We start from the raw sequence: 20,929 nt of genomic DNA, 5'->3' as shown, positions 1-20,929 counted from the left end.
TCTAAACGCTCCCGGAAACAGAATGTCATTGCTGAAGATTCACAGTGACAAAACAGACAGCAGTTCCCCGGACCCCGAATCTCGGCGTGCGCCCCCGTGGCCCCCCTGGCAGCTGTGCCCGGCCGTCTGTCCGCAAAAGGCAACTGTGCAGGACGTCTAAGGCGGGCCGCCGGGCACTCTGAGTCTTGAGAGTCAGCACGGAGATAGAGATAGTAGAGATGGAGGAGATGTCAGCCACAGATGCGTACGATAAGATGGGCGCTGACGCTGGAACAAGTCTGCAAAAGAGGAGTGTAGAGGACGCCACATAGTAACCCGCCCCGGCTAATCTTCATTGAGTCTTGAGCAACGGCCCAAAGACCCTTCCACCGAAGAGTTTATTGGGTAAGTAATTCCCGAAGCATTGCGTATGCCTTCCTTATCTTACCCACCAGCGACACAACCTTGCAATCACGTCACTGCCGATGTCGGTGTGCCCTGTCACTCCTCGTGCAGTGCGCCCTTGGGTTCTTTCTTTAACTTGGCCTCACTTCCTCCATCTTCATCTTGGCGCTGGGATGAGGGACCTTTGTGATTCGACTCGACATTGGGGGAAAAGAGAAAACCGAAATTGGAAGAGGCCATTATCAACGCTCATGACGCTCCTTTCAATCAAGGGCCTCGAAAGCATCTCACGACGGGCGGGGTTTGGAAACGGAAAACGACTCTGACGTGCCGGAAAACTCATCTTCAACTCACGGCAGAAAGACACCGATAAGCGAGCGAGCACGCCCGGATCGAAAAGGTCCAGCAGCCCAGGTACGAGGTGGATCTCATTATTCTTTCTTTTCTGCGCGAGTGTGCTATGCGCCGCCGATTTGGCCTCGAAAATGCGTATTGGAAAGAAGGAAATGAAATGCATGGTAGAAACGGATCTTGTTCGTTTTGGCGCATGTTGTCCAAGACGATTGTCCTCCCCAAATATGGTTTCCACTGAGGCCGCCGGAAAATGGCCTCAGTTTCCTCTCATCTCCACTCGATCATGTCCGGTGGTGTCTGACCGCAGCCACACTGCCCATCACAGAATCGAATCCAAGGAATGAGGACTCTCACGCCGAACGAGTGTTCGGCGTGAGAAAATGGCCTCAACTCGTTTTGTTTCTCAGCTTCGATGAGGCAGCTTTGAGATGATATTCTTATTAAAGCATACTTGACCAGTGTCTCTCTCACCTCACTTCTCACTCACTCAGCATCACCACCACTCATCCTTTACATCTTACTCTCATTCTCATTCACTCCACACGTCGAAAATGGCGTCCTCCGATATCCTATCTCAGACTCTTCACACCATCACAAGTGTGAAGCTTAGCCAGTTGGATAAGCAGAAGGCTTCATATGAGTCAGGGAAGCGAGCCCTACTAGATGATGCGGCCTATGAGATGGACAGTCGGAAAAGGGCGGAGCTCTTAGTCGACCGGATCGAGAGGCTCCCTGCCATGGCACCTTTGGACGATGGCTCACTACTATCCATCGACAATCTCAAGCGATTCGTTCAGCAAGCCGAATTTGACCCGTGCGTTTCCGACGACTTCCTCCACGACTATGAGAACAGCGTACGCAACGAACTCGACGTTCAGTCGGCAAAATATCGATACGCCGAACTCTACGGCAAACTCGTCAACGAATGGATCTCCGCCGGGAAGGCTGCTGGCCACGGAGCTGAGTCGGGATTCGTGCCCGTGGGTAGGGAGGAGATGCACCAACAGCGAGCGACGTGGGAGCGCTATGTTTTCCATGCGAAGGAGACGGATAGCCTGGCCATCAAAAGCTACCTCGAGAGCCTCTTCGTATCATCCTCCAAGGACATTCACCGGGCATTTCTGGAACTGAAAGAGAACGTCAAGAAGTTTCAGGACACGTGGGACGACAAGACGCACTTTGACGAGGATTCTTTGATGAACACCATCCGCGGCCTCCTCCGGACGGATACCCTCACGGACCAGAAGAGGACGACGCTCAACGACTTTCTGAACAACAAGGTCGTTCTGTGCGAGATCGCCGATGTGCTGAATATGCGGATGCAAACTCGGCAGAACTGGGCCTGGGACAGTGCGACTGAGGTCGACGTGCGACGGCAACTCAACGGACGCTACCGATTCTACCCCGACGACGACCTCCTACAGGCCATCTTCATTCACCACATCGGCAAGCTGTGGGCCGTCAAGATACGCGGGTTCCTCGTCGCGTTCCTCGAAAGCGCGGGCGTGGAAAAGGATGCGACGAAGCCAATGAGCAAGGAAGACGTTCGCCGCAGACGATTTTTCCTGAAGACGGGGCCACGCATCGAAAGCCCCGTTTCGGTGGAGAAGAAGCTCAAGCAGCACTTCAAGTCGGAGATCCTGCTGGACCAGCTGCCGCAGACCTTGGCAGAGGAGCGAGGCGGCTACGGCTCGGACGGGAAGGAGAAGAAGGGGGACAGCCGCAAGTCGCACGTCGCCGTCGTACAGAACCTCTTGCACCTCATGCAGTCCGAGATCATCATGCAGACGCGGCTCGGGAGCGACGTGACCGTCATCCGGTCCGATCTAAAGTGGTTCGGCCCCAGCGTGCCGCACTCGTCCATCTTCGCCGTGCTCGAATTCTTCGGCGTCGACGACGAGTGGACCGGCCTCTTCAGGCGGATGCTCGAGTGCCCTTTACGCTTCAGCGACGACCCGTCAGACGCGCCGGCCCAGATCCGGAGGAGAGGCACGCCCCTGAGCACGCCCCTGGCGGATTTCATTGCCGAGACTATGCTCTTCTGCATGGACTTTGCCGTCAATCAACGAGCCGATGGTTGCCGCCTCTACCGGCTGCACGACGACATGTGGCTATGGGGCGGTCTCGAAACTTGCACCCGGGCGTGGGAGACGATGACTGAGTTTGTCAACCTCACAGGGCTGGAGATCAACTGGGACAAGACGGGAAGCGTCAGGGTCGCCGCCGCCGCCGCCGCGCCCCCGGTAGCCGGGTCGAACCAACAACAGCAACAGCAACAGCAACGGTCCATGCTTCCGGGTACGGGTGCTACGACGACGGCACGGGGTCGTCTGCCATCAGGCGATGTCGTGTGGGGATTCCTCAAGCTCGATCCGACGTCTGGGCGTTTCCTCCTGGACCAGGACAAGATTGACGTGCACATTGACGAGCTGCGGCTGCAGCTGGAGGCGTGCAGCAGCATCTTTGACTGGATCCAGGCGTGGAACATTTACGGCGCTCGCTTCTTCAAGACCAACTGCGCCCAGCTCGCCAACTGTTACTCCCGGCAGCACGTGGATAGCATGCTAGCGACGTTCCACCGCATTCAGGAGAGGCTGTTTGGCGCTGGCGGGGCCGGGGCGCACCTGAAGCGGCTCATTGGCGATCGATTCGGCGTCGAGGACATCCCTGACGGTTACTTATACTTCCCCGTTTCTCTGGGCGGCCTGGGACTCCAGAACCCCTTTATTCACCTCTATCTGATCCGCGACGACGTCATCGAGGACCCCGACGACATCATGGACGACTTCCTGGCCGAGGAGGAGGCAGAGTACAGGTTCAAAAAGTCGGCCTACGAGGAAGACACTGAGGGGGCCGGCGGCGGTAGCGGGCCTGGTAGCAACCTCGACATCTCCGGGGCCCGACACCACGCGCCGTGGCTTCTCGCGGACGACTACAGAGACCTACGGGACCAGCCGTTCATGAGCTACGAGGAGTTCTCGCGGCACCGGAGGCGCACGTCGCCGGCGCTGGGCCGGGCGCTCGACAGGCTGCGGCACACGCCGGCCACCAAGGCGATTGAGCTCAGGGGCGAGGTCGAGGCCGCGCTTAAGACCACGCCGGCGGGCTGGTATGGACTCAGCGGCTACGAGCAGTGGGTGTGCGGGCTCTACGGCAAGGACATGGTCGCGCGGTTCGGCAGCCTGGTTGTCGTGGACAAGGGGGTTTTACCCACGGGTTTGTTGGACATGTTGAGGCAGAGCCGGTTCAAGTGGCGCGGCTGAAGGGATGAAAGACGACGAGAATGAAAATGCCGAGGATAACAGGATAGGGGAAGTAGGACAGGGGAAGGGGGTGCGCTCTGTACGATGGATGGGATGGAGAGGCGCGGAAATTGGATATGGAAGAAAATAGCCGCGATGAGGCCTATCCTGGTGTCCGTTTCTAGAACAACGGGCAGAAAAGTCTCTCGGGCAAGTCGCGTGATCATCGGGGATTCGGGCGCGGCAAAAACATGAAAACACACACATCGGATACCCTGGGAGGGCAGTGAAAGTGTAAGAATAGTTTAAATTGGGTTTTCGGTCAAGTTGGACCGGATATTGGCCTCGTTCATTACTCGTGGAAATAGATGAAATGCGAGAAACTCACCCTGAATCGCTGAATCGCAAAACGGCTATGAATTGGTCCAGAATTGCCACTAAAAGAATTAAAGCTCCCACCCCCGGCCGGCCCCCTCGTCCCTTGCCGGGAAAAAGTCTTGTTCAAAAGAAGGCACAAACCGAGGTAAGTATGATAAAGTAAGTGTATGGATAGGCATAGCACGATGATGGGCCGGGACATGGATATCGCAAAACTTTGACATATGGAGCCTCACTTTTCCACTCTCTTACACACCCCTTTGCCAAGCAAAAAGGGTCCTCGGTTCGTATTGCCTTGGCATTTAGTAGTGTGAACGGTCATTCCCTCCTCCGATCTCGACTTTGCTATGTTTTCTTTGCTATCTCATCTTACACACACCCTTCCTTTTTCCATCTGCCGCTGTCTCACCCCTAGTCTAGCTGCCCAATTTCTGTACTATACACAGTAACTTACAAAGTCACGATGGTGGATCCATGCATCGTTTCTTGCGTGCCTTCTTCTTGTCTGCTAACCGCGGTTGAAGAATGGTAGCCAAGGTGGCTTACGGCACAATGCGGGCGCGAGAATATGTTGCATGGTGGGTAAGGCACGGCAGTGAACATGCGCCGCCAGGTAGTGAAACTCTTCAAGTGCTCGGATTGTCGGTGGTAGGAATGGCGTCATTGCGGCCCTTCATCGAGAGGGCATTGTGTCTGGATAAACAGTGTCACGCATACCATGTTGAATGAGTTCACCGCAGTAGATGCCTGCCAGTCATCAACGGTGAAGGTGCAGATGAACCACCTGAGCTGATTCGACGACATCAGATGATCTGAAGATGATCACAGACCCGATGAGCCTCGAAAGAGTTGCTCATGACGGATGGGTTGGGGGTTGGGTGAGGTCATTTCAAGTCAGGTCAGTTCAGGTCGAACCGTCGAGGGGAAAGGCGAGGATGAGAGTGAGAGTGAGAGTGAGAAGACCCCCACGCGTCCCGTCATCTCACTTCTTCGCCAAGTCGCCGTTACGAACGATGGACGGGGGGAACTTGGCTATCCTCACGACTAATTCACAAAGGTCAACATCAAAAGCCGACATTTAAATCGCTATCTTCAGTATCTCGTTTCGATGTCCCAGAGACGCCAGGAGATGGCTCGTGCTATCTCCAGTGTCCTTTTGTTCGTTGCCAGCGGCCGCCTAGTAGGTATCCGTATGGATACGCAGTAGCTTCCTCCTCTTCGACTACTTCTTTGGTTCTCGCAAAAGGTCTCTGCATATTCGCAGGTCACACACCCCCTGGTACGTTCTATTAGGCGAGTGCTCCTCCGTACGGAGTAGTGTACATAGGCGAGCAGACAGAACGGACAGGCGAGGGCATGGTTTAAAGTATGGGACCCGAGGTAGTGTACTACGCAGGTGAGAGCGTGTCAGTAGGGACAGAGCAGTGAGCATGTACCAAGTTTAAGCTTGTTAGTGCGTGCTTTAGGCCAGGTCAGGCAGAGTAGTCAATATGGATTAAGGTGTCTTTTGACTCTGCGACTCTGCCTCCATCTTCGCGCAAGGCAAGGTGCAGCTTGCGTCCGAACCTTCTGACTCTCTCTCTGCCTTGTTGAAGCTCCTGTGAAGCGAGTACCGAGGACGGAGCAGTGTAAATGGGGTCCTTCCCCGTCGCCACCGCCTCGAGTTTCCCTGCCACATCGTCCTGCGCAGTGTCGGGCCCGGCTGGGGTTGTCGTCCTTCTCTCTGTCAATCTCGAGTCTTTTCTGTGTGTCGGTCAGCTTCCCCTGGTCGAATCCCCACGGCTGAACCAGTGACCAGTAAACCACTGAATAAGTGAGGGTGAGTGATCGAGTGACCGACCAGGCATTCCCTTTCTCTCTTTCTCTCTCTCTCTTCGGGGCTCTCTCCACTCTTTGCCATCTCCTAAACTCCCTGGTCGGGCCTTGTGGATGTTCCTCCTCTCTTCTAATCCTTGAATTCCAGGCCCCCTTTCCTTGTACGGATACCCTGTGCCTGTCCACGGAAGACCACCCCCTGGGCCCTGCTAGAGAAGAAACCCATGCGTCGCCAGATCGGAGAGAGAGTGTGTGTGTGATGGTGTGCGGTGCCACAAACGCCCGTGCCAGTCCCGCGTTCACTCTTGTCCAGTTCTGTCGTGATTTCCAGCCAGTCATGAGCCCGGCCGGAATTTCTTGGCCCGAACGTCCCTTATCACCCCCACACCTTGGGAACTTTTTTGGCTCGGGTGGATTCAAATCGTCAACGTTTCTTCCCCAGGCCTTGAGCAGAATCCTTGATCCTTGCCATCTCCGTCTGTTCTCCGTCCTGGTCCTGGTTCATCCTGCCAGCCAGTCGTGCCAGTTTGCTTTTACCCCGATGCCCTTGATCCGTCCGTTCCCCTCCTCTCTGCCTCAAGGTAGTGACTGTCTATTGGGGCTGTTGTGTGGCTGTCGATGAGCTACTACTGCGTACAGTAAAGCAAAACTACTGCGTCAACATCTCTATCCTGCATCCTCCTCCGTCATCGCCTTCAACTACCCGCTCTCCGCAGCATGCGAGTGGAAGCAGTCTGCAGCTCTTTGAGTTGTGAAAGTGGAGGGCATCCTTCGTCCCTGCAACAGTGACCTCCTCCCTCCTCACCTTTGGACTCCTTCAACAAGGTCCAATGGCTTCGCTGGCTGGGCTGAGAGCAAGCAAGAATATCGAACCTCTCCAAGTTCTCAGGGCCTTTGTTGCCGCACATCAAATACAACAGAGCGGACGGCACTCCAGCCCGTCAATCTTGCTTGGCTCGGCCTGGAGCAACCGAGCTGACAAGGATCGTGAATGCCATATCCGTAGTGCATACGGACTACAGGAGATGGAGAGTGTTACGGGGCCGGGAACGATTCAGACTGACTCTGTCTGCATTTGCTTTCTCACTCCTTCGGTCTCCTCCTCTCTTGATATCATATTGCCATCGGCCTCCTCCGATCCACAAACTCATGCTGCACGGTCATCATTCCGTGCTCCTTTCAGATCCGAGTATTTTCGCACAGACGGGGGACAACACAATTAAGCAGTCCATCAACCACTTTACCGTGATTAAGTTATGGAGAAAAAAAAGAACGAGGCACGGATATAGTATGTATACCGCGTTCTCCAACCCCCTCCCCTGATGCTCTAGTCCTCAGGCACATGGGTGATGGGATCGCGCCGCCCACATGCGCCTCCCGCTCCAAACGGCGCTTGGAGCGATTGCGACTGGACAGAGACCAGGTACCCTAGGACAAAGTGGTGGATCTGGGCTTGGTCGAAGCCGTACCTACAAGTCTTGGACCGGGGCAGAGCGGGAGGGCAAATACCTGGGTACCTACCTTACTCTCCTCCACACCCCCTTCGTCTATTCCCATCTCACCCCTATTTCTTGACGTGTATACTACACTCCCCTCGTTCATTCGCACCCCCCTCCCTTCACCACTCAGCTTGCGCCTGCGTTCTACACAGCTCAACGCAATGAGACGCTGGAACACAATGGCAAGTACTCCGTGGAATTGAAGCATACTGAGAAGCTGGACCCTGAGTTGGAGTTGAGGGGTGAGTGAGGAGGATCCGCCGCGCCGCCGCCTGGCGGTTGTTTCGGTACCGCAACGCAGGTACCATCGTGATAGAGCACGCCATCACAACGCCATCGGCCTTTGAGTGCTGTTGAAGTTGGCGTTTTGACCTTGCTGTGGGAGACTGTTGCTCAGTGAGCGGCAGCTGTCAGTTTAGAAGCCTCTTGAGAACGGAATTGGCAAGATCAAAGTATGTGTGCGATGGAAATTATGTACGCCTTTCTCATGGTATTTGTATTCTGGAAGCTATCTCCATCAGACTTCCCAAGTCATCCCCATTCCCATGCAATCAGCCAATCTTGAGGCTTACACGTCCAAGAGACGACCCTATTTGCCTCCCAGTTTCCCTTGATTAACGCCGCATCATAAGTATGTATGCCCACAAAGTCGTCGTAGTTTGCTATTGTACAGGTTTACAGATCAGATAGACCATGCCACCACCACCGCCGCCCCTCTTCTCATCTCATCAGTCGTGATTTCCAAGCCCAGCTTGCCAGCCGGAGCAAGGGGAAAAAAAGAAAACACATTCGCTCACTCCGACATCTCTCTCTTTTGCGCGTGACTCGTGGTCGTGCTTCCCGAGTTCCCCTTGCTCGCTCTTTTTTTGGTGTTCCCTTTTTCACTTCCCCTGCAAAAAAAAAAACTCCTGATGATCCATACCATCCAGCTCCGCAAGGCGAAGCGAGCTGCAGCAAAGTTACAGTGAAGTAAAAAAAGACACCCTTAAAACATGATCCACTCTACCTCGACACCGGGACCCCCGATGCACCTGGTCCAGTTGAACGGACCCCGGCGCATCGCCTCGAGCTTGACAGCCGCCGGGCTCCGAGGCTCATTGTCCTTCCACTCGCCCGCCCACAGCCTCTCCAGCACGTCGAGCGCGGCCAGGTTGTTCATGTAGCCAGAGCGCCCCATGATGTCGCGGCACTTGCTCCGGACAATGTTTTGCTGGAGCTCGTTGACGCACTCGCTGCCCGCGACGAAGAGCGGCCACAGGAGGAACTTCTCCGCCTGGCTGCCCGCCTCCAGGCTCGTGGCATAGTAGACCACCTGCGAGACCAGGTTCTGGAAGTTGCTGTGCGTCGAGGGGACGTTGGGCGACGCCAGGCGCTCCGTGTACAGCAGGGCCGCGTAGCGGAACGCCTCAGACAGGGAGCCCAAGTCCCGGACCTGGGCTGGGGTCGCGGGGGAAGGGAGGGAGGCGTGGAGGCGGGCCGAGTCGAACTCCCAGCTTTGGAGGGCGACGCGGGCCTCTTTCCACTCTCTCCAGAAGTTGTTGCGGTTGTCGTCGTACGTTGCCGATGAGCAGAGCGTCGAAGATACAAACTCGTCGTCGTCCAAGGTAGAGCCGAACCCGTTGCCGTCGAAACGGTGGCCCGGCAAGCTGTAGATGTCACCGAGTTGCTGGTGATGCAGGCCGTTAAGGTTGCTCTTGAAGGAGTGACCCAGGGGCGAGCTAAGGGGTGACTGCGAGCGCGAAGGGATGTTGCGCGCCATAGGGCTGGTGACGAGGTTCTGGACCGAGCGGTGTTGAGAGAGGAGGTTAAGTCTACCCAGCTTGCTGATGGTCTTGAAGAGCTCACGGTCACAGCCGACGAGGTTCTCAGCGCCAGGGGGAAGCAATTGAGCGTCGGGCATGACGCCGTAAAATGTAGAGTTGAGCTGAGCCTCCCGGTCGTTGATACTGGCCGAGATGGCGTCAAAGTAGGTAAAGATGGCCTCCATCCATGCAGAGTCGCGGGAAGGCGCCAGGTTATGTGATCGCCGCATAGAGAGGATCTTCTTGACGCCGGCGAACTGAGTGTGGAACTTGGCGATGCCCGACTCCACCATGCGGTAGTGGCAGAGAAGCAGGATCGTGGCGAGGACAGAGTCGTGGCTGGACTTGGCCGGATCGTTGAGCTGCTGGTTGAGAAGGTGGACAGCCAGGTTGCGGTGCTGGTACTCTTCGGAGAGGGATTGGTCCTCGGGCTGGGCGTCCGCCATGGACTCGGCGGTCGACTTCTCAGCCATGAGCTTCTCGGAGAGTTCACGTGTGTCCTGGCCCAAGCTGAGTCTGCGCTTCATCCGCAGGTTGCAGGCTGATAAAGCGCAAATGGCATGCTGTAGGCTCTGACTACTCGAAGCCAGGTGGAGAATGTGTTCTCTGTAAGGGTTGCTGGGTCCGTCCATGAAGACCATGCCCGGGCACATGATGTTCTTGTAGTAGTCCATGAAGAAGGGCATCTTTGCAATGAGGTCAGAGTTGACGTGGACGGCCTGCGGCTCGAACATGGTGGGCCACTGAGCCGAAGCGTGGTGATCCGAATGATGGGGTGACATCTCTTCCGGAGGGGGCGATGTCCAAACATGACCGTTGGAATTGCAGCTCGTGCTGTATGCATCCATCTCGGGTACGCCTAAAAGTCGTCACGTCAGCGAGTCTGATCCTAAAGCAGAGCAGCCGAACAGGGCGTCTTACTCAAAGTGTCACACTCCCGCATCAGTTTCTGACTCAACTGGCTTTCGAAGTTGTCCATGTGTGATGTGAGACTGGAGCTATGTTCGGATGGGGCGTACACGAGGCTCGGGCACGATGTCGGGGCGGCTCTCTGGTCAATAAGAATGGCAGAGATGGGGCTCTGAGGCACCGGCGAGCCGTGGGTGCTGTAGCCATCGTACATAACGTTGGGGCTGTGGAGGAAGGGGATATCGTCCCTTGAGTAAGAATGGCTCATGGGGGACATGTAATCGCCATCGCTGACGGACTCGAGTGAGGAAGACAGCGCGCTTGAGATGGGAAGAGGTCCCAGGTGAGCACCCAACTTCCTGTAGTTGGGACCATCCGTCGGCATACTGTTTGAGTACGGGAGGCCGCCCCAGTGTCCAGCAGTCATTGATGGTGTGTGCTCGGGGTGTGACATGGAGAGCATGTCGTAGCTGTGAGGGTAGGGTGTCGTGGGTGTTGAGACAATGTGCTCCGGTGAGAAGCCGGCATCGTTGCGCGGACTCCTTCGAGACATGTCGTCTGCATCGGCCCAGCCTGCGCTGGTAGCCGTGGAGTTTGCGCGGGGACGCGAGGGTGACTTCTTTGCAACTCCGGCCACTGGAGGTGCCTTTGCAATGGGAAGAGACAGACCGCGCAACTTGCCTCTGCTGGCAACGCCAACGCCCCAGGTCAGTTGAGTCTTGTAGCCTGAGCACTCGTTGCCGATCTCGAGACATTGTGAGCAGTAGGGCCGTCTGCGGTCACACTTGACGTTCCTCTTGGAGCAGGTGAAGCAGTCGTCGGCAGCGCCACCGGCGGGAGCGCGTCTTCTCCTTTTCCGGACCGAAGCGGCAGCGGCAGCATCTTTAGCTTGCGCGGATTGTTGTTGAGTTATGGGAGCGGTCATCTTGTCCTGTGTTCAAGTTGAATGTGGGATGAAAGTGTGGAATGCGTTTTATAGCGCGTTTGTGAGACCGGCTGTCAGTCAGGGAGGAGGCAGGGTACTATCGATGTCGAACAGTAAGGCAGTCCGGCAATGGTACGGACGAAGTGATGGTATTCTGGGAAAAGATGGTATACCGCTAGGGGTAGGAGAGCAATAGATGAAAGCGAGAGGATAAGTCAAGAGGCACAGTAATACATCCAAGTGTGGCAAGCCTCGGGGACGAGGAGTGTATATATGTATCGAGAGGTGGTGAGCGTTCTGGTTGGCAACCATTGGCTACATGGATGAGAGATTGGCTAGAGATACACAAGCGGCGTGCGAGGATCCTGGGCCTCAGCAAGCAACTCGTCCGGGGCAGAGAAGCGGGTATTGCACAGGCAGTCTGAAAGTACATCATGTGCGTTGACGGGGGGTAGAAGGCAACTTGAGAGAGCACCGATGGGGGTGGGGGGGCAGAGAGAATGAGTGCAAGAGGATGCTTGGAGGAGCACAGCACCCAGCATAAAATGGCAAGAGAGAGACAAAGTGAGTGAGAAAGACCAGGGGCGGGCGACTTGGACGGATGGAGAGAAACCTACGTGAAGGCGAGCCGGGTTGTCTGGGTGTGTGAGAAGAGAGCGGCGGTCGGGGAGTGTGCCTCGTCTCTGGGTTCCTGGCCGTTCTCTCGATCTTAGTGGATGCGGGAGGTAAGAGCTCGAGAGACACAACGAAGAGTGGGAGGCAAGGCTAGAGAGGAGCGGCGGGCAGAGCATAGCGAGTGGGAGTCGAGAATGGGAGGATGAAGATGAGCAGATCAGCGGGTCCATTGCCAGATGTCTGAAGAGCAGGGGATCCCTAGGGTAGGCAAAGAGGGAGTCCCCATTTCATTGCAGGCACAAGAGCCCAGGGCCCTCGACTGTGAGCTGTGGCTACTGCTGCATCCGTAGGTACCTTGCCTCTCGCTGGCTTGCCCGCGATTTTAGGTTGTTCTGGTCAAGATGTGGCCGGACGATGCGACAGGGACCCCTTGTCATCCAGACTTTGGAGGGGTTGCATGCCTCATTCATCACCCCCCAAATTTCAAAGTGTGTGCGGTGCGGTGCGGGTGGCTTTGGTGGGCGTTCTATCTTGTTAGTAATAGTTGTCGATATTGGGGGAAGAGGAGAGAGTTGAATGCGGAGTAAGAGCCTAGAAGAAAACTATTATCTCCAAGATCTGGTTCGGGAGCTTTCACGGTAGGTTCTTAGTTGGAGAGAGTAGTGTAACCAGACGCAATCTCAGGAACGTCTCGTGCGAGGACTGAGTGCCATCTTCGCACAATACCTGGCCGGGCAAAGACAGAGCGCGATCAATGTGGTCGGTATCCGCTCTGCTCTCCGCAATTGAGATAGGATAAACGGAGAGAAGGAGAGGTACGCAGTAGAGAGAAAAAAGGTTCAATCCATGGCTGGTGACATACGATGAACGGAGATCCAGCCCGGTCGTCGCAAAAGAACCTGTAGCACGGGAGGGCAACGAGATAAGACGTGATAGAGGATTGCGGGGGGGAGAACTTGAAGGTGAGGAGACGAGACGGATAATGATCAATGCACCCACCACTAAAGGCAAGCAAACGAGGAACGAGAGACGACATGTTCCCTTTGGGCGCTTGAGATCCCTGCTATGAGATGTTCGGCCCCAACAACTCGTATTCATCGGTCCCTGAACATTAACAGTTCCCATAACCAGCCCGCGAACCAGCCCTTACTTGCTTCCCGCCTTCGCCCGGCCTTGTACGGCGTATCTGATTCTGACAGACGAGTATCCGTAGATCGGGCGAGACGAGACACTGACGGTAGATCCATCGGAAATAGCATCATTGCGGGAGCGTCTCTGGCAGTTTCCATTTGCTAGGATTCTGACGACGTTGGCAAGTCTCAGATTAGCCCGGGTTTTCGACCAGACCAGCTGTCAGTCAGAAGTCCGGTCAAGAGAAGGGGAGAGTCGGAGACAGTAGGATGAGACAGTCTTCGTTCTGCAGCCTGTCAGTGACGACTGCGCAGTCAGTCAGTCAGTCCGTCCGTCAGTCTCCAAAATGAACGTCTGCACTCAAGAGCAAAAGACTGGCTCGCCGGCTCCCAGCTGCTCCTCTTCGCGCCTAGCCTCAACCTAGCTCAGGTCCTTTTGCAAACCCACCATAAACCCACCCTGCTGCTCCCTGAGCGAAGGCCCCTGCTAGCCACTCGATGCGATGCAATGCTGCTGCATCTGCCGCGCTACAGGGCAGGGCAGGACAGGGTCGGTCCATGCAAGGACAACGACAACGGCGAGGGCGGAGACGGCGGCCGTGGTCAGGATGATTGGCAGCCCGGGGGGGGGGGGTTCTCCAGGAGTCTAGCTACCAGCCAACCAGCCAGCTTGCGTGCTTCTTCTGCATCCAGAATCTCTACGGAGTAGGTACTACAGACAGAGAGGCGTCTATGAAGAACAACAAGCCTGTGTGCAATTAACTTTCGGCCTGCTGCGGGCAAGGAACAAGGCGCCGCGAGCTAAAAACGACGCGGACAATTGTCGTCAGACGGGGGTGAGGCTGGAACGGTACTTGAAGCTTGGATGAGCGAAACGAGGGACGAGGTCGGTATCTGTGATTTGAAGTGAAACCAAGCAAGGCCCTTTTCGTTTTACACATTCTTAGTGGTCCGAGTAGCGTTGGTCTGGCAGTTCTCTGCGATCCAAAGAACAAGAAAAGATGAAGGAAGGTTCAAGGTTCAATGTGTTTGGACGAACTGGCGGCTGCTGCTCCTCCTCCATCGATCAACCCAACCAATGACATGGCCAAGCAGCATCTGCCAATGGAAGCCGCGTCTTGGTAGCTGGGCAATCCCGTATGGACTGTCTTCGTAGCGTAGTAGCTTAGGTTAGGTTAGATGACTAGGCGGCCCAGTCAACAGCCGATAGGCGCATGGGGTCGAGACTCTTGTCTGAGATAATGACTCTCGAAAGATTGCGGCGACAAGAGAAGTCGAGCAAAGGTTCATTGAGGTCCACGAACAGCGAGACATGGGCGCTCAAAGTGAGCAGAAGAGCGGATCGCATGTGACAGAAACAGCCACGGAGATGAATGCTATGATGCTTGTCACTGCTGTTGTTGCCGGGCCGTGTCTGTTTTCGGTCGCCGGTCTCCTCTCTATCTGTCTTTATACGGACAGAGGATGCACCTGAAGTGAGGGCGAGGCATATGAGATGGAGTGAGCGGGTGAGGCGTGCGGCGCCTGAGTCTAAGGCGAAAGCTACAAGTGAGCCTCTGTCGGCCGCCGCTGTCGGTACATAGTCTTGACGGGGAGTCCTGCGGCAAGTGGCAGGTATCTAACGGCAAAGTGCTTTGTAACTCAATCTCACCCGTGTTCCGTGTTCCTCGGTACGCATTCCCTCGAACCGAGCTGGCCAGGATGATGACGGGGTGGTTCATCGTTCATCTTGGAACCCACCCGCTCAACACTGACCACCTGGCGACTTTGTGACTTGTTAACAGCGCGAGGGCGTGGGACTCGTGGGAGTCAGGACAGGGCAGCGAGAGTCAAGTGTGAGGGTGAAGCGACATGTCAGAGAGCTTCGGACATGGACGACGGGTGAACCCCCGCGCCCCACGACGGAGCAATTCTGGTCCATAGTGACCCATGGCCAGCTTTTTGATGGAGATTTCCTGTTCCTGTTCTTGTTCCCGTTCCAGCATCTGTTCCTGATTTCCAAGCAGATGCAAGACGCCCGTGCCCATAGAGTGCCAGTGCGACAGGTATGTACCGCGGTAGAGACTTGTCAATGACCGGATTTGGTATGTTGGACCTGGTGATGGTCGTGGTGGTGGGTGGTTATGGTGATTGATGGGTCTTATTTGGTGGAGTGAGCGATGCAGTTCGCATGTGTCTAATATCCGTGGCATACGGGTCTGGTGTATCCGTACTTTGAATCCATATCCAATATCATCGGCGGTTGTTTCGAGCGAAAGAGATTTTGTTATCTTTAGCCCAGCAACCCTGTCTGCCGATGCGCTCATTCCGGCCTACTGTAAGGTAGAGGCGCGTATGGAGCATCCCATAATTACTTGGTATCCGTAGCTCAGCCAACATTAGAGAGCCGAATGGATCGTAGCCACAGGTGATGAAAGGGTACAGTTTGTGACACCTGAAGAGAGCAGCGCACATGTATCCGTTCGTACCCATATTCCGAGTCTGTCTTGGTTGGCATGGGCTCTTAAACGCGGTAGCCGTTGGATAATTCAAAGTCTGGCTCAGGTGTCAAGTGATGAAAAGGCTTGTCGTTGTTGTGCGGTGAAGCCTATCGAGTACCTACATACAGATACACATAAAGTAATAAACTAGAGGAAGCAGCCCCATGCCGGATTGGCTGGATGCGTGTTAGACGCAAGGCAAGGTGAGGGAGGTGAGTTGGGTAAGTTGGGTCGGGTTGGATCGAGGTCTGCGAGATGTGGAGAGGGGGAAGGGGGAGGGGGGAGAGGAAGGGCGGGATGCAGGAGTCCTTTTCCCGCCCGCACTGGAGAAATCTACGGATACACACCGGTACTCGAGGGAACGACAGCCGAGCAAAGATCTTAACGTTTACCTTACCTTCCAATTAGCTAATAGGAACTTTGAGGGCACACTTGCGTTTGTTCTGGTAGCGAGTGGCATCAAACGTCCATCGTCTAATGTCCTGTGTCAATGTTTAATATCCAAACTCCGAGGAACCTTTCCCCTTCTCTCCTTGATACACATCACAACACCTCACGACGCAACTCGACACACTTTTCCCCAGCGTAACACTTCGGAAGAAGCATCTCATCACACCGGATCACCCTCACTTCCATCCCCAGTCCTTCCGGCCAGGGCCCTTTCCTCTAGAATGCTACAGAAGCATAGGCTATGATGGACTATGGATTCATGGAAGCCTTGGCCTGCTTGTTGGGCTTGTTGCCTTCTGGACTAGCTGCGCCGTGGCGCCTCTGCCCAGGAGCAACAGAGTGTGCCATTGCAGGATAGGTGCAGGGCATCGCATCCTCTACGCCGTGCAACAGAACGGGCGGCGCTTTTGCTAGACCTTCCATGCAGACTTCGACGCGCCTTCTGCCATCCGGCCAGTCTGCTCAGAGGCCAACCACTTTCACGAGATGTGACTTGCAGGTCAGGCGCGAGCAAGTGCTTGTGAGAAGGGGGAAGGCCCAAGGGGGGGAAGTAAGAGAAGGAGGAGGGGGGGATGAAGCATGCATACGAAAGGATGGCGTTCTCTCCAGGCACACACTCAATCTCACCCACACACTCTCACTCTCACCCTCACAGGCTCACCCACACCTTTCCATCGTTATCGTCAGTACCTGCCTTCTGCCTTTCTTATCCATCGGTGGCCGACGGCTTCCTTCGGTAACTCGAGGCAATGGAAAAGAGGAAGAAGGGAAGGAAAGGATGAGAAGTGAGAAAGAGGGGAGGGGGGCAGCGGGCGTCGAGCGTTCTGGAAGCTTTGCAAAGAACCTCACAATCCGATTCTACAGTACCATCTCGAACCTCACATCTCGTCACCGGGATCCGAGCCTCCTCTGTCTCTCTCACCTCACCTCGAACTCAACGTCGTTTAGCGCTCTTGGTCAAGCGGTACATGCCACCCACACTTTTCATCACACTTAGTAATGGGTTACTGCACGTCTCTGAACCGCCATCCCGACTGCCGAGACTGGTCGTAGAGACCGTCGCAACGCAGAAAGTCCACCTAGCTGCTTTGGCCTCAACTGTCGCCGCCGTCCCATGAACCCCTCGTCAACCTCGCTTGCGCCGCTGATGACATTTTGCACCTTCAACTCACTTTAGCTATCCGTACAGCCTACCAATATCATGCGACATCAACACCGCAAACACACATTCGCGGTAGTGTGACTGAAATCAGCAGCAATAGTCCGTCCTAGTATTATTGCCCTTCCGCCAGGCCCTAGGCCTGCCTGCCCGACACGATGCGGATGTATCGATCTCTCCGATGCTGGTTGACACAATTCCCCTTCTTCCGGACCTGACGGCCTTGGCTTTTTGGCCTGCCTGATTCCTTGATCACAGCATGCCAAAGGCGCCTAGGATCCAGTTGTCCAAGTACAGATACCTCCTCGCCGGTTCTTCGTGTCTCAAATCTTGCAGGAGTAGCGCCGCTGTCACGGTCCCAAGGACGTCCATCCACTTTGACACCCCGGGCTTCACCTCAGGATACCCAGGACCTAACAACTAATGCTGGCTGACGTTGCGTTGGTCCAGATGACAAACGTCCGCACTGACACCGCACGCCCCCATAGCCTTAGCTCGCTTCGCCCGCGAGAGCCAGGTGCACCGGTTCGCGCTCTTTTCGGAATCCAACCTCGTCAAGAACAACCCTTGAAGGATCAATATCAACGCAGCCCTGAGAGATTGAGAAACCAACAACAGGATCCTATCAGCCAGCCTTGAGTGCGGCAGAGCGACGGGATCGCCATCGTGGGGCTAGCCGGAGGTCGCCCCAGCTCTTTGCTCAACGTCGGCCGTCTCCATTCATCACATGCTTTCCCCTATTTGCGAGTCTCGGCCGTTCCCTTCTCCATCTCTGCTATTTTGATAGTATCCAATCCGCGCCCCGAGGTTGTCCTCAGAGCCCACTTCGGACCCGACCGACACCTCCTGCGTCCCTGCGACCCCTAACCACCGACATTGATCAACACTATAGGCCTTGAATGCCATTAACCCTTGTCCCTGGGAGCCCGGAAGGGTAAAATAAGGGGTTTTGCCCAAGTTGATTTGATTTGAGCACAGAGTGGTTTACAGGTTCCGGAGAATTGGCAGAATACGGCTTCAGCCACGCTTAAACTTGGCTAGAGGAAGCCCCCAACGCAACCTAAGTGACTCGAGAGAAGCGTTTGCAGAGCAATAAATCATTGCAGCCAAGAAAGGCATATTCACGACCCTCCGTGAAGCTGCAGCCCGCGATTCATGACGATGCCTGCTGCGGCTTGCCCCTGAGAGCTGAGACTTGGTCTACTCTGCGGGTATTGATACTGAGCACTTCAAAGTGCCCATGCACAGAATATTGGCTTCACAAACAAGTTCCAAGAACAGCAGGTTGGCAAAGAGTCTCCTTCTCAGAAAGGACAATGAGAAGATCAACCCCCATGGTTTTGCATTGCCGTTCTGACTTCCGCTTGCCCAACTACCGCAAGACTGGGGCTACGCGAGACGGCATGTCGGGAGAAGCGCGTCCAGGAGTCTGGTTGACGTGCATTCGACAACCATCGCGAGACATGTCATTGCTACATGGTCCCAACCCACGCCGATGACGAGACGGTGCAGCAGAAGCGCGAACGATGCCTAGAAGGGCAGTTCAAACTTGGACCACTTCATCTTCCGTATCTCTGATATCGTATCCAGAGAGCAGAGAACCATAGCACATGGTTTGGCTTCTTCTTGATGTCACCCAAGAGGGCGACGTCGTCAAGAGAAGTTCGCCAGCTTCCTCTCCTGCTGCACTCTAAACTCAGAGAAGCAGCCTCTAGCAGTCGCAGGTACGGATAGCACCAACCCTATTCCAGAACAGTCTGAACAGAGCAACGATACACTTCCCGCCTAGCGCGAAGGATGCAGTTCGGAGCGCTAGAAGGACCGAGGAAGCATGCAGAGAAGCTCTCCAAACGCCATTTCACAAAGTCAGGGGGGTGGTCTAAGCCTCACTCGATGCAAAAAGTCCTCAAGCCAGCCGTTAGCGCGGTGACCGGCTCATCCCCCCGTCGGCGAGTTAAAATCGACTTTGCCGTCTCCAAGTGTGCGCCTCCCGTCATCCGTCATCCGTCAACCGTTAAACCGTTCGTTCGTTCACCGCAACGCGCGAACTGCTCCGGCCAAAAACAGCCAACCATAGGTAACCAGTTGCAAGAAGGATCCTGTTCAAGCCCGCCTCGCTGCCGTCATCTGCTTCCTTTTCGCTCAATGTGTCCCCCCACCCCCAATGTTCGGTCTCGGGACGTGTGGCTTGTCTCCGTATCTACTTAGTCAACGATTAGTTTGCGTCCCTCTACCTAGCGATTAGGTAGTGCTGTGGGCGCCGCCGTTCGCTCGTGCAGAGAACCGTTCGTCCTACATGGTCAACTTCCACCCAACCATCACTCCTTCAGCACCCCTGATGCCAGCTTAACTCTATCAGGCTCGAGCAATGTGATTGGATGCGGGTTGTTACGACCGCCAACACCATCTCCCGAGACACTCACACACATCATGCCGGTTTTGTGGACGACGTCTAGGTTGGCGGCCATGGGCAGACTTCTCTTCCGTATGGTACCGGAGCAACATGATGCGGTTTGTCAACACTGGCGGTTTGACCATTGGTGCCCAAATCAAAGCTGTTTACTGGGTGGCAGGGTCAGGGTCAGGAAGGCCTCTCTACGGAGTGGACTATGGACTCTGGACGCTACACCGCACGCTGTTGTCGCTGTTTCTCAAATGAGAGTGAGCCCACCGCCACTTCATCAATACCCTAGAACCTGCCCCTCGATTCCACGCTAGGCCAGCCGGTGAAGGTGAGAGTACTCCGTAGAGGGGTGACCCCCAACCATCTCCGCCTGGGACTGATCGTTCTCTCTCCATTTCTATCGGGATTGACATTAAGGCGCTTGTCAGGGCCCCATGAATGGTCTGGTGCAGGATGAGCACGCATACACCACGTACCTACATCACTCTTCTCTAAAGCTTGATCAGATCATTGTGCAGGCGGCCACGCATCACTCAACCGTTCCTGCTCAAGAAAGCACCTGGGACGTCATCGTACCCCTTCGACAACAGCGTGAGTCTAGCCTTTTGATGATGGCATGCCCATACCGATCCATCATCCCGCGCCGCCGCTGTTGTGGAAAATGGGTGGTCTGCCAGCTGGCTCTGGCTCTGGCTCAAGAACCCCTGCTTCATATCAATCCTGGTCGGTCGAGCCGCCAATTGCTTTTCTCTCCTCTTGAGCATCGAAATCTTACCAGACTTTTTCCACCGACTGGTTCTGGCATGAGCTAAAGCGCCTGCCGCGATCCCTGCTCGGAAATTTGCTTCAGCACTGACAACGGCGGCTGTTTGGCAAGGTCGCTTCGATGTCCGGTGTGTTCAGAAGCCCCAGTCAATGTCGGGTTTACCCCAGTCTTATCCTCGGGGCTCTTTCGGAGCATGGATGTGTTTATGTAGCGTACAGCTGCGAAAAAGAAGGAAACATGGAAAAGATTCTGGCAAACTGGATTCCGTAAGCTCATACCAGTCCCCGCGTTCCTCTTCTTCCTTGCTCTCCTTACGCTCTGTCAGTGTCTAGATGTCATGATCATCCCCCATCGGTGTCTACTCATCACCTCTCGTCGAATCGGCTCGCCTCACGCCTCGGACCTTGAACGATTTGCCGCTATCTTATTGGCATTGCAACGTTGCAATCATCATCTTAACAGAGACAAGCGTGGTCCCTGGGACTAGCGAATGACAAGCGCCAACGACCGCCTCCAATAGCATCCATCAGAGACCGTGGGGTGGAGTAGACTTCATAAAGAGAACGCCGTCGTTCAACCTCCAGTGTTTGCAACTCTATCGGTAAGGAAAGTTGTGG

At 55.2% G+C, this 20,929-nt stretch overlaps 6 protein-coding genes across 6 annotated transcripts; 2 read left to right on the top strand and 4 right to left on the bottom strand.

Moving 5' to 3' along the window:
• Positions 1-464: 464 nt before the first annotated feature.
• Positions 465-710, top strand: CPAR01_08550 (uncharacterized protein; the record flags this gene model as incomplete). The annotated part of the gene is made up of 1 exon (XM_060492818.1): positions 465-710. One exon carries the CDS (start codon positions 465-467, stop codon positions 708-710), a length of 246 nt encoding a protein of 81 aa, XP_060349188.1.
• A 579-nt stretch (positions 711-1,289) lies between these two features.
• CPAR01_08549 (uncharacterized protein) lies at positions 1,290-4,001 on the top strand (the record flags this gene model as incomplete). The annotated part of the gene is made up of 1 exon (XM_060492817.1): positions 1,290-4,001. The coding sequence occupies one exon, from the start codon at positions 1,290-1,292 to the stop codon at positions 3,999-4,001; it is 2,712 nt and encodes a 903-aa protein (XP_060349187.1).
• Positions 4,002-8,657: 4,656 nt separating this feature from the next.
• CPAR01_08548 (uncharacterized protein) lies at positions 8,658-11,308 on the bottom strand (the record flags this gene model as incomplete). Its single annotated transcript, XM_060492816.1, has 2 exons — positions 8,658-10,333; positions 10,396-11,308. 2 exons carry the CDS (start codon positions 11,306-11,308, stop codon positions 8,658-8,660), a joined length of 2,589 nt encoding a protein of 862 aa, XP_060349186.1.
• A 2,928-nt stretch (positions 11,309-14,236) lies between these two features.
• On the bottom strand, positions 14,237-14,781 carry CPAR01_08547 (uncharacterized protein; the record flags this gene model as incomplete). The annotated part of the gene is made up of 2 exons (XM_060492815.1): positions 14,237-14,651; positions 14,705-14,781. 2 exons carry the CDS (start codon positions 14,779-14,781, stop codon positions 14,237-14,239), a joined length of 492 nt encoding a protein of 163 aa, XP_060349185.1.
• A 3,084-nt stretch (positions 14,782-17,865) lies between these two features.
• Positions 17,866-18,048, bottom strand: CPAR01_08546 (uncharacterized protein; the record flags this gene model as incomplete). Its single annotated transcript, XM_060492814.1, has 1 exon — positions 17,866-18,048. The coding sequence occupies one exon, from the start codon at positions 18,046-18,048 to the stop codon at positions 17,866-17,868; it is 183 nt and encodes a 60-aa protein (XP_060349184.1).
• A 2,031-nt stretch (positions 18,049-20,079) lies between these two features.
• Positions 20,080-20,507, bottom strand: CPAR01_08545 (uncharacterized protein; the record flags this gene model as incomplete). Its single annotated transcript, XM_060492813.1, has 2 exons — positions 20,080-20,338; positions 20,404-20,507. 2 exons carry the CDS (start codon positions 20,505-20,507, stop codon positions 20,080-20,082), a joined length of 363 nt encoding a protein of 120 aa, XP_060349183.1.
• Positions 20,508-20,929: the final 422 nt, after the last annotated feature.

This window comes from Colletotrichum paranaense, assembly GCF_030867605.1.
Source record: "Colletotrichum paranaense strain IMI 384185 chromosome Unknown Scaffold_6.1, whole genome shotgun sequence".
NCBI classification, from domain to species: Eukaryota; Fungi; Ascomycota; class Sordariomycetes; order Glomerellales; family Glomerellaceae; genus Colletotrichum; species Colletotrichum paranaense.
The sequence above is the reverse complement of the archived record's forward strand: the minus strand, read 5'-3'. Positions and strand labels throughout refer to the sequence as shown.